This window comes from Poecilia formosa, unplaced genomic scaffold (assembly GCF_000485575.1).
Source record: "Poecilia formosa unplaced genomic scaffold, Poecilia_formosa-5.1.2 Scaffold122, whole genome shotgun sequence".
Lineage (NCBI taxonomy): Eukaryota > Metazoa > Chordata > Actinopteri > Cyprinodontiformes > Poeciliidae > Poecilia > Poecilia formosa.
The window spans coordinates 689,901-702,913 of record NW_006800061.1 but is presented as its reverse complement, the minus strand read 5'-3'; the positions used below and the strand labels follow the sequence as shown (position 1 = coordinate 702,913).

At 39.2% G+C, this 13,013-nt stretch overlaps 1 protein-coding gene across 3 annotated transcripts in view; it reads left to right on the top strand.

The window, feature by feature from the left end:
* The window catches only part of nkain2 (sodium/potassium transporting ATPase interacting 2), a 95,286-nt gene extending 83,165 nt beyond the window's left edge, over nucleotides 1-12,121 (top strand). For all 3 annotated transcript variants that reach the window (XM_016675868.1, XM_007561000.2, XM_016675867.1), the window contains 2 exons: nucleotides 2,366-2,447; nucleotides 7,114-12,121. In XM_016675868.1, coding sequence (XP_016531354.1) covers nucleotides 2,366-2,447; nucleotides 7,114-7,123 — 92 coding nt within the window. In that variant the 3' untranslated portion in view covers nucleotides 7,124-12,121. The remainder of the gene's footprint in view (nucleotides 1-2,365; nucleotides 2,448-7,113) is intronic.
* Nucleotides 12,122-13,013: the final 892 nt, after the last annotated feature.

The window sequence follows — 13,013 nt, the reverse complement described above, 5'->3', positions numbered from 1 at the left end:
TATCTGAGGCTTAAATTGAGTCTTAAAAGATTGACAGGCAGCACACTGACAGGTTTAGAGGCTCCATTTCCTCTAATGTTTGGAGGACGAAATTCTGTGGAGACAATTTGACTGCAGCATGAATCAGCAGGAAAGTCTTACTCGCTACACCCTGGCTTCCCAAAAGAGGGGTCCAGTCATTCGACGGGACAATCACAATTAGTTTGAGCTTTAGAAATGGAAGTACGAAACCGCCGATGAGTAAATGTCATCTGATTATTGCTGTTTCAACCTTAAGAAGGTTGAAAATGTCGATACATTCTGACAAGTAATTTAATAATTTTAATGAGATAACATGCTTAAAGAGTCGGATGTTTGCACAAAACACCACTTATTTAACTGCCTCTTAGCAAGCTGGACCACAACCACGCGTTTTGTTGCCAACAGCAGTTTTATCACATAATTCTGGCTACTCTCTATATCAAAATAGTTTGTTTATGAAGTGAGTTTCCTGCCATGAACCCAGATTTTGAACATGCATTACAATATTTTATGGGGTTTGTGCATGTTGGCTTAATGTTACCCTAAAGTAATATTATCCTTCTTTTCACCATAAAGCCTAATTTCCTGAGTGTACTGAATTTTCCCAAGTGGGTAGCTGAAAATGTTAAAACAAGTAATAGGTCTTGTACTCGATGAGTTAAAAGACATTCTTGAATCCATCAGAACCCCGTGCTAAAAGGATTTTGGTGAATGTATGTTGTATTTGAGCCTGAATGTATGATATTTCTGGGCACTAGTTGCTTCTCTACCAACAGAAGGGTTGTTTTCCTTCTCAGATTTTATTTTTGAAGCACCAAGAAATGCTTCTCATACCAAACACATCATTTTTGTTACTTGTATCTTTCATAGCAGATGTCCAAAAGGCATGTGGAGATACAGTTAAGTCCAACAATATTCATACACCTGACAAATTAGGCTTTGTGTAGTGTTTTAATTTTGCCAAAAGGCTTCTTCTGTCTAGACGTAATATGAGTACTAGAGTCCTGACTTGAATCAAAGATTTTTTTTTTTATTTTCTTTTTTTTAGGTAACTTCTTTTGGCTCTTCCAACCCCAAAGACTTTACCATCAAATACAATCTAAAAATAAGACTGGAAACATCCAGAAAGCTTAAGAAGTATCATGACAAAGGAATCATTGTTGTAATACCACAAAAAAGATTATTAGGAATTGCATTAATAGTTTTCAGCATGTCATTTTTTTGAACTATAGAAAAAAAAAGCAAAGAATTTTTCAAAGTGTTTTCTTTTGAGAAACACCTGTCTCATCTCTTATCAAAACACACTTCCAACGGTATGACTAGGTTGTAATCAAACCTATAGGCTGTTTCCATTGAGTGACTCCTAGCTCGACAATGCTAATGCTACTGCCTTTGCGCAGCGTGCTTCACAGACGCTGCTGGAGGCGCTTTAGGAGAGCTCCTTTTCAGATAACAACTCTCAGTCAAAGCAACGCAAAATCCTGAATGCCTTAAGTCATTCTTAATCCCATCCTGACATGCAACATTACAAAATAATTTATTCTATTAAACCGGGACAGTAGCATTTATAAATTTAGAGCACAATCAGTGTTTGTCCAACATCTGAACCTGATACAGTCGATGCCTTCAAATGATTATATTTAGCATAACATTCTGTAACACATCCCTTCAAACGTTGCCATTCAGAGCTTTTTTTTTTCTGTAATAAAATCACCTCTCAGTGCGTGGTGCTTGCTGCAGTTCTTCATTTTGAGGCCTACATTTCAGTTTTATTGAAGACTTATGAAAAAAAAAAAATTATGCCTACTTTTCATCTCCACAGTGACATGCAAATCCACATTGTACTTGATGTTACGAAACCTCGCTGAATAAATGAGAAAGTGTCCCGCTGATCAAGACAAGAAAGTACTCTTTTATGAACTCTACAACATCAAAGAAAAGGCAAAAAAAGGAAGCACTTCCTCTTTTCAAAAGTCCGTGCTCTCCGCTTCAGACTGAGGAGAGCACCCACCTGCTGGCAGCTTCTCAGCTCAGGAGTCTGTGGAGTTCTTCTAGATAATTTAGAAGTTAAGTGCACTCCCTGGGCATAAATATATTGCTGCATAATTCTCACTCTCCCTCTTAAAAATGGAATTAGATTTGCATCAAAGTGTTTTCGTACAGACGGAGCCAAATTTTCTCTGGAAGGCATTTAGAAGACTTAGCGGTTCGAGTGCGAGATGTACCAACAACACCTCGGTAGGTGCGTGAGGTCGAAAGAAATAATTCGCTCATGGCAGGAGGTTAACAAATGTCAACCAGCAAAATAGGTGCTAATTACTATTGTGTGTTTGTTTCTGTGTAGTTGATTTTATAGGAGGATTCGACTCCTATGGTTACCAGGGACCCCAGAAAGCCTCCCACCTCCAGCTACAGCCTATGTACATGTGAGTATAGTTGGATTTGTGTATGTTCGCCTGCATTTTATGTCGCATTTGGCTTTTTGAAATGTTACATCCAGTCAGATGGGGGGGTAAAATACCGTGCGCTGGTCAGCTACATCGATAAAACCACCAACTGGTAAAGTGTATGGCATTGATTTTCTTGTTTCAGTGCAAATTTCTACTGTAAAACCTTGAGTGTTGGCATTCATTTGGATGTTATTTCGATAAATACCACCCGCACAAGGGCTACTTCAGAAGAAAGCATATGGCCGTAGCAACAGCACCACATAATAGCGGCCAGCCACTGCAGAACAATGCACTCAGCCTTATCGCTGGGAGTGCATAGAAACAAGAAAAGCCTCTAAACTCTACAGAATTTAATCCGTGAAGCCGTGGTATGTACTGGAAACAACGCTAATCAGTGCAGGCTCCCACATCTAGTAATCCAAAAACAAAAGCAGTAGACATTATAGACATAGACATTACTATAGACTTTTAAATACTAGTTCAAACGTTTGTTTTTTTTTCCATCACAAATACCTTGAAATGTACCCAGAATATGTAATTTCTTCATCCCTCTTGAGCTTTTGTAAGTTGCATGATGTTACAACCACAACATTAATGTGCATTTTTTTAAAGACTTTTTATGTGTTAGTTCAACACAACAACTTTTAATTAACATAGCGGTTAAATAAAAGGAAGGAATAGAAGATTTTCAATTATTTTTTGTAAAAGTCTGAAAAGGGTACTGATAATTGTTGGTCCTTTCACCCACAGCCGCGATTCTTTGGAGGCTATCTCTTCACCAGCTTTTCCCCTCTAGAGACTCAATTTTTGCTCATTATTATTATTATTATTTTTTTTGCAAAATATCTCACACTCACTAAGACTTGATGGAGAAGAACTGTGACTGTTAATTGTCAAATCTTGCCCCAGTATGTATTTTGACAGGGCGATTCACATGAATGTGTTTTTATCTAAATCATTCCACTGTAGCTCTGGCTGTGCATTTTTGGTCTTTGCCCTGTGGAAAAGTAAACCTCGATCCAGTTTCAAGCCCTTTTCAGCATTTAACATATTCTTCTTTCCCCAAGATTGCTTTGCATGTAGCTCCGTCTATCTTTCTATAAACTAACCAGATTCCCAATCCCATGGCATGATGCAGCCATCACCAAGATTTACAGATGACGTTCAGTGTTGCCTGAGAACGTATTCTGACCAGAATACGTTCTTTTAAATCTGCTGTTACATCCAACAGTCATGTCAATTAGATTCTCACACACAAAAAAATGAAAATCATGCATAAATATTCATCCGTTTTGCTATGATGTGCTTTCGGTGTTGTCCTGACACAGAAGATTGAAGTTTATGTTTTAAGCACCAGTACTACAAGGGTTGTATGCATTAGAAATCTAGCTTATTTCCATAGAAAGACATAGAAATGTTCCCAGATTTTACTTTCTGCATTAGTCAGCTGTGTTCGGGGTTCAGCTTTCGTTTATATTTCGTACATACACAAGCCACTGTGCATAATATGGCATGAACACATTGAGTGTTGAAGGGTAGCATTTACCAGACCTTGGTCAGTTCTTTCATCATTGCTCTCAGTCTCTTTAAATAAAGGTAATTCTGTAAAGGAGGGTTATCATCTAGCTATAAATCGGATTTTGATCCACTAGAATCTTTAGTTTCTCTCCTTCTTGTGCCTATTTTAAATTTAAATTGTAGCTTCCTGTTTTTCTTGAGGTGCTTTGGCCATTTGGTGGACAGAGTGCCAGTAAGTCGTCTGAGAAATGCATCTAGGTGCAGACTGGCACATCGTCGGCATCAACCTCAAAGCCTAACTCTGCCCTGCGGGAAGCGCCGAGCCACACAGATAAAGCTACTGTAATGTACCAAACAACGAGATGAGATAATAGTGACTTGGCTGATGTGCACCAGACAGAATGTCAATACCCGTTTGTATTAGACAAGGACCAACGCAAATCAGAGGGAGATGCAGAGGCGTGGAGATGGAAAAACGGTGGACGAAGCGAAAGAGAGGAAGAGAATGAGAGAAACGAAGTGATGGATGACACGCAGGACTAAACAAAGAAAAAAGCAATAAAGGACTATTCTGTAGTTTTATATGTCCCCAGTGGAAGCCATAACCCAGATCATAAATCACCAAGCCTCTAAATAATGCCTGGAAACACAAACACACCTCAGCTGTAGTACAAATACAAATATCTATGCACAAACAGCAGCGCGCGCACACACACACTCATCACTGTGCACACAGACATCCAGACACAGTATTTGTGCTGATAGACAGCTTTTGCTCATAAACATGTTAATCCACGCAGACGAACCTTGAAATGCACACTCTCGTCCACAAACATCATCAATATGCTATCATTGTTCTCCAGCCGTCCTCCCCTTTGTTTGGTGTTTATTGGCTCTGGCCGAAGGGAGTAATAAAATAGCATCAGCCATCCCGTCCCAAAGGAATCTCTCTGTGCCATGGATATATACAGACACACTGCCATGACACATGAAGCTAATAACATAGCCGTCAGCATCTCTAAGGCGCCAGAAACATCTTTTTATTCAAATCTCTCTCTGGCATTATTTGCTTGTTAACCATTGTAAGATGAGACGAGGAAATAACACATGACACCTGCAGTTGCACCTATAAATAATTGAATCCCCTCTGCAATTTAGGTTTGCACATCAGGTCTGATCTCAGACACTCCTGGATGCAAACAATCAAGGGCTTCATCTGGACAAGGTGCTCTTGGAATAGAACACGTAAGACCTGGTCTGGTTTCATTGCACGTTAGAAATATGGCCAAAAAGTTCAAAGTCAGTGACTTGCTTGTGCAAGTCTCTGACTTGCACAAGCAAGGATAATTCTGAAAAGAGACAGCAAAGGCCCCGGCAGATACAGCTGGAGCATTGTTTGCGACTTTAAAGTTGAAGGAACGGCGGCTGTAACACCTAAGCATGGCAGAAAGAGGAAACTTCCTGAATCCTGAGATTCTGAGACCCTTTACTGACGACCTTCAGCAAGATGTAGACAAGGTGCATACCAGTCGCTTGACTTGGACTTTAAGTCATATACTGCCGCTGATCCCAAAGCATAAAAAAATGCAGCTCCAATTTGCTCACAGTTTTATACATTAGCCAAAGTGTTTTGGGGATTTTGTCCTATGGATCAGTCAATCAAAACTGGAACTTTTAGGACCCGTGGATCAGAGTTAAGCACTGAACAGAAGCACGGTGGTTGCTAAGTGAGCTTCTATGGCTGCTTTGCTTCCTCTGGCGCAATAAATCCTGGGTGAAAATGTCATGCCTGCTGTGAGGACACTGAAGCTTGGGTGCCATTGCTTCAAAACAGGACAGCGAGCACAAGGATAAGTCCTCTGCGGCTAGGCTGGGAAGATACTAAAATCTCTGTTATAGCTGCCTGACTTGAACTCTACACAAATTGCCGGGGGGAGACTGAACAGGAGGGCAGTCACATGCAAACCCAAGAAAACTAACACTCTGGAGTCTTTTGTCCATAAGGTGCAGGCCAGGAAATGCTTTGACTCACATTTGCAGCCATACCAGCTGAAGACTGCTCTATAAAATACTGAGCATACTTGTCATGACTGGAGCAATTATTAATAATATAACATGTTTTAATTTGGAGCAATATCTGTTTGTCCGAGGAGGCTAATTGTGATTGGATCTAAGTTATTGTCTCTGAATGTCGACACATTCTTACAAAACATCAAACTGTGAGCAAAACAACATGTTGGGTAATAAGGCTCATATAACAGATGTTCAACGTGGCTCAACAGAGAACCTGCTACAACATGGCCATCCACCTGAACTCATAGGAGTTCAAAGAAGGCAATTAGAGCATTAGTCAGAACCAACCAGGAAGCCCTTAACTCTGGAAGAGCTGCAGAGATCCACAGCTCAGGTGGTGAAGTCTGCAGACTGGACAACTGTTAGGCTGCTAGCTGGTCTTTGAGCTGAGAGAAAAGTGTGAAGAGGAAAGAAATCCAAAAGAAACTTTCATTTTAAGTTCGCTTAAAGACGGGACACAAACTGAACTTATTTTGTGCAAAAACGCTACGTGTGGTGCAGCTCTAATATTCCACTATCAGCAGAGGCAGGAAAGCAGAACAGTGGGACATTTATTATTTTGACAATCACAAAAGTGTGAGCTGCTATCTGTTTCTACGAAATGCACCAAATGCGTTCTTCTCTCATGTACAGTATGTTTAATTTTTAAAGGAGAACCGCTCGAGAAAGCCAGCACACCCACGAGAGTGTTGAGACGTCTCTGGAGTGTTATTATCTCGCACGGAACACATGGGACAAGTGCTTCTGATGTTCTCTTCAAGCAACATTACGCCATTAAGCTTATTTGTCAGAGCAATTACTTACTCAAGGATAATATAGAGCAAAATTAGTTGTGCAGCATTTCATCATAAACCCATTAGCCTGCTATCTTTTCAGTTTTACCAAATATTTCTGCTTTACAGGCTTCAAAGTCCTCATTGTTTGATAACATCTTAAGTATGCCGACGTATATTTTCAGTGAGTGAATGTATGCTGTAAATTTGCAACATGGCTGTCAAATCTGATTTTGTTGTTCTCCTCTCTCTCTCTCTCTCTTTTTTTTTTTTTGAAGGTCAAAATAAACCCGGAAGCCACTCCAGAGGAGCTGCCTTACCAACTATCACTGCTTAGAGCCCTGTGTTTACCACTCCAACTCTCTTCTAACAAACAGAGACAGACGTACAGGCAGAGGATAGATCACAGTCTCCATTTCTTACTCCAAATACCCTGAAAAGCTCAATCAGATGGGATCCTCTGGCTCCAGTTGTCTACTGATGGAGTCCCTGATGAAATACTGTCATCATGTGGCCGATAGTGGTAACTGCAACACTTGTGAGCCACACTTATTTCATATTTTTGGAGCCCTGTCAGGAGCCTGTTATTATTTGCCTCTGTTCTTTTTTCTTTTCTCTTTTGTTTCTTTTTTTTTCTTTGCAAATGAATATCAGTGTTGTAAGGGGGTGAAATAAGGTTGGCTTTTCCTCAGGCCTTCTGGAAGAATCTAAAATCCTGCTGACAAATCTCAGAACTGAGCCCCAGTTCCTTCAAGATACAGTAAGAAAATGTTCCGGCTCAATACTCCTTGAGTTGTTTCACGCAGATGCGCCTGACCAAAGACTTTAAAAAGAAAAAAAAACACTTCTAAAATCTAACCAAGCTTTTTCCGCTCTTGGTGCCTGACAGTTTACTTACCGGACTTCCTACCAGGAACCTGCAAAGGCGACTACTGATGGAGGAATGTCAGACATCACTTTTCTAAAACCCTACCTTTCCTGCTGCATTCGGGATCTCGTCATTGACTGCAAACAGTGAAACCGCGCAGGAAGCCCAGACTCGCTTTTTACCTGTGTTTTATGAATGTTGACTAACGGTGTGACGTGACGACTTACGGGCTCGCAGCTCACACATGCATGTGGACAAGATAAGCACGCATGCACACTTACACAGGTCCTTCTTACTAATGTGAATCTTAACAATGTTTACAAAAGTCATGCTGTCTACTCGACAGAGAGTGTGGACAGAAATGGACAGAGGTGACCCTCACCTTTAAGCTGCAGCGTTTCGAGACGACCCAGGCTCGTCTTGCCGCCCTGTCTAAATATTTTGTCTTCCACTCAAGACAGACGCAAAGAGGTCGACAGAAAGAGCAACGCTCCTCCTACCCCTCCTGTCTACAGTCCCCTGAAAAAGTAATAATTTGAGTTTTTTCACATTAAAAGCGTAAACTTCAACATGTTTTGATGTGATAGACGAAGACAAAGTAGGACATTGGTGGTAAAATGAAGGGAAAAAAGGCATGTTTTTCAAAATATTTTACATAGAAAAACCTCAATCGTTTGGTATGCTTTTGTATACAACGCCTTTTAATTCAATACCCCTAAATAAAGAGTATAACAGGGAGTCTCGAAGAGTTTCCCTACCCCTTCTCCGCCGGACACATCGTATAACTGGGGGCGTCAAACAGGAAGTCTCTCTAAGTGTTTGGAAACCAATGGGGGGAACCAGGAGAAAAAGTTTGGGAACCACTGCGTTAGCCAAAGCTAATATGGAATAGCATATTCATGTAGTGGTCCAGTGAAAGTCCAGATGTAAATCCAATTGAAAAATCTTTGCCCATCTCCATCCAGTCTGACTGAGCTGGAGCTTCTTAGCAAATACACGTGAAAATACGAATCCATAACACACTTTTTTTCTTTAAAACTTTGAAAACGGCATGTCTTTTTCCATCAGTGTCACAGCTGTGCTTTGTGTTGGTCTATCACATGAAATCCCAACATAGTACATTGAAATTTGCAACTGAAAAATGTTCACTTTTTCACCGTATTATCAGGTGAAATTTGCAAGTTTTTTTTTTTGCAAGTTTTATCAACTGCCAAACGTGAATTGTTCAAATCAGTTGAAACTAACGCTTGCACACATCCCCAACAGAAAAGACAATCGCAGCCATTTGAGTCTCGACGTGAACTGAAGCTTTAGGAACACATGGACACCATCAAACAATCAAACAATTTGGTTTGTTATATGTTGATTTATTTCAAATACCTGATTTGACAACCAATGAAATCATGACAAGCGGAGGCTGAACAAATCCCACCTACTATATTTAGCCTCTTTTAAACAGGCAGGAGGCTTAGCAAGCCCCTTCTGTCACCTCACACCTCAACATTTTTTTTTCAAGATGAAAGTGCCAACTCAATCCCACTCATGAGCCACAGACTGGGACCAAAAAACAGGCTGAGGCTTACTTTTTTATGATTTCCCTGTAAGAAAAAGTGAAGATGTGTAAGAAAAGAAAACCCAGACATACAGCAGTTGTTGTTTTTTTTTTTTGCTCTTCTACCTTTGTTGGGAAACACAACTAAGGTCTTACACATTTTTGATTAACTGGACCAAATGTTTGAGGCCTTTTGCTGAAGACGCCCTCCTCTCGACGTGCAGAAGGACTGCTACCCTGGTTTAATCTGCAGTTCTCTTCAGCAGTTTACCTGTTTTGTAACAAAACTTTGTGGTTTACGTTCAGAGTCGATCCGCCTGCCCGGAGGACAGAGACGGCGTTTTTTTTTTTTTGTGTGTGTTTGCATGAGGTGTTTCCAAACTGTTGCATATTTAATCTCATGCCTCGTGTGATTCACTGGCTTCATAAAAACGAGTAAAAAACAAACAAAAATATAATAATAGGGGGAGCTGTTTGGGTTGCTGGGTGCTCCTCGGCTTTCTTCAAAGGATCCTCAATGTGAACTTTGTGCGTTTTTTTTTTTTTTTGCTGTTTTCTATAAATAAGAGTCTGCAGAGTTTAGGAGAACGTAGGCAACCACAATGTACAATGATGAAATGTAACTTTGATCTTCTAGACGTTTTTTTAATTAACATGTGGCTGTGTGTACTGTTTTTTCTAGTTGACTATTAATGTATGATGTTGTGTATAAGTGGGGAAAAAAAACTAGGTTTTATTTCTTCTAACTGTACAAAGTATATGAAATGAGAGAATTTGAGAAAAATAGACTGGAAAAAACTTAGCTGGACTAAAGTCTAGTTATGTCAGGGGTGGAAATTGATTTCTAGTACATTGCTAAGGCTGCAAAGTTAATTGTCACTTCAATGTTCTCAAGATATTTCTTTTCTTAACTAAAACTGACTTGTGGTGAAATGTTTTTGCTCCAAGATTTAAATTGGATTAGTATTATTTGGACCAAAAAAAAAAAAAGCAATTAATTTATTTGCCTCTGAAGAAGGTACTTAATTTAAACTCAGCTGGCACTGTAACAAGCAACAATCTCTGCATTTTAACAGGAAACAACCCTTCAACAAGTCAGAAAGGTGCATAAAAAGGTGTGAGTGTGTGTGTGTGTGTGTTTGCTCTTTGTTTTCAGAGTTATGGTGAACTGTACAGCCCTTAACCCAGACCCAGTAAAACCCATCTGGACCAGACCACAGCGAAGCAGCAATTTAAACTGAAGGCAGAGCTCCCTGCAGGCCACTGACCAGTAGCTGGACGATTAATTGAAGACTTTGTGTAGATCTCAATCTTTACTACCATCGAAGGACTAACAGTACTTTTTAAATTGATTGACCCATAAAGATGTGTAAGAAGCCATGAAGCGACTAGATATCTTTTATTGCAGTAGCATCATCATCCAATTAAATAAATTCCAATTTTGACTAGAGTAAATTTATTCAGAGGGAGAAAATGTCTCTCATCAAGAGCTAATTTTTATTTTTATTTTTTAAACAAAATCATTGTCACCACTGTTAGTAGCGTCCATAAGGGTAAGCAAAAGATGCGGTTATGCAGTTTGATAAACTGTTGTTTTCAGTTTATCAAAATGCTAATATCCAATAGATATAGCAAAAAAAAAAAAACAGTTTTTAAAGGATGATATTGTGGATTAAAGGAAAAAGCTTACCAAACCAACCTGGCACTATGTGAAATAGTAATACTGCCCACTTACTGTAATCCTAACTGACCACTTTGTTTTATTACGTCTGGTGAACTTTCACTTACCCGATTACTGAATGAGCCGTAGAATCAAGACGTTGATTAAGCAGAACTTGTCTGATAATGTGGAGCAGGCAAAAAGTCTCATCGGTGACCAAACTTTGACTTAAAGAAATCCAAGGCAGGTGAGAAACAGTCATTTACATCTACCAGTCTGCAAAAGTTTGCAAAGTCCCACTAAAAAATACCTTGACAGCAAAGCAACGACTCATCCAAAATGTAACAAAAAAAAAAACCCTAGAGTAAAATTTAAAGCACTTTAAAACTTACTTGTCTCAACAATAAGACAGAGAAACAGGGCAAAAATTGTTGCTGGCCAAAAAAAGCACAAAGACCTTACATTTGTCACAGAACATCTCAAGGATCCCCAAGACTTTGGGATAAATATTATTTAGACTGAAGAGACTAAAATACTTTCTTTTTAACATGTGCTTCATGTTACATCTGGTGTAAAACTGTCAAAGCATTTCAAGAAAAAAAAATATTTCAAAAGAACAGTCAGACAAAAGGACATGCGATTTAAATAAGGCAGATGTTTGGTTTTAAGTCAAAAGATGGTTGGAATTAAAAGGCTACTAATATGCACATTCTAGAATAATAATAATTAAAAAAAATAGGGGCGTGTTTAAAACAACAGAAATATAGACCTGGTAGACCAAACCTAAGTTCGTATTGCTGCAATAAAAACTGAGGGTGGCAAAAAATAAAAAAAATCTCCATTCCTCACTATGGGAACATCCAGGATTTTTTTTTTTTTTTTCAATATGAATTTATTTACCAGTGGTGCCCATAAGTTAGGAGGGTGCTGCAAAGCCTTATCAATAAACATTTATTCAAGCTATTACAAAGTTCTGATGGAAATCCCATTTATTTCCAGGAAGTTTCTCAAGAATGCAACTCAAATATTTGCTTTAGCTTTACTGGTTTAGTACATTCAGGTGAATATTTTGGTTCTGGGTTGATTTGTTACAGTTTGCCACAGACTATAACCATGTGTGTTATTAGCTCCTGTTTTTATGCTGGTTTTCCCACAGGTGACTGTACATAAACTAGACAGCTGGGATTAAAGTTAGAGTGTGGAGAATGAAGGTGTGCCGTGTCCTCTCTTCTCTGTTCTCACCTCTGATGGCTTGCAACCTTTATTTTGTGTGATGTTCCTTTTTCAGTGCTGTGGAGTTCACTGCTAAAAAAAAAACAAAAAACCTGAAGCAAAAGACGACAGCCAAAATTCGTAGATCATTCATGGAATAATAAAAAAAAAAAAAAAAAAACTTGAAGCAAAAGACGACAACCAAAATTCGTAGATCATTCATGGAATAATGTTGCTGTTGTTTTCCGCTGTTCTGGCAGTAGAACATAGCGAAACATGCTCCTCTACTCTCCAAGGGTCATTTAGAATAAGATTAATGAAGTAAAACTCAAACATTCAATTTTATGCTGCGTTCAGTCATCCTTCAGTTTTATGTGGAATGAGAAAAAAAATTAATTGGGGATTTTTATAAGTAGTATGCTGGGTTATTGAACACCTGCTCTAAAAATCCAATCAGAACAACTAAGACGGTCGACAGCAACAAAACATCCTTGCAGAGCTACCAGCCCAAATTGAGAGGCTGCTGCCAAAAACAGCAGTCCAAAAATGTGTCCATTCAATATGCTTTCATTTCAGTCTTTTTCACTGGAATGAGATAAGAGCATTTTGAGTTAGGGTAGGAGTTTTAGAGTAAAAATGATGCAATGGCAAGCAACAGCCAGCATCGAGCTAGACTGGTTCACACAATACTCCCTTGCTCATCTTTACAGCACCCTGTGTTCTTGCAGCTGAAATATTTTTCAAACTGTCGTATGCCACTGTAAATTTGATTTCTGCTGGTAGGCGTCATCTGCCAAGCCAAGGTATCTCTCTTTTAACCCTCCTGCACACTTCTCATTAGTGATGACAAACAGGCAACAACAAGGTTTTCCCTCTCAAAACTACT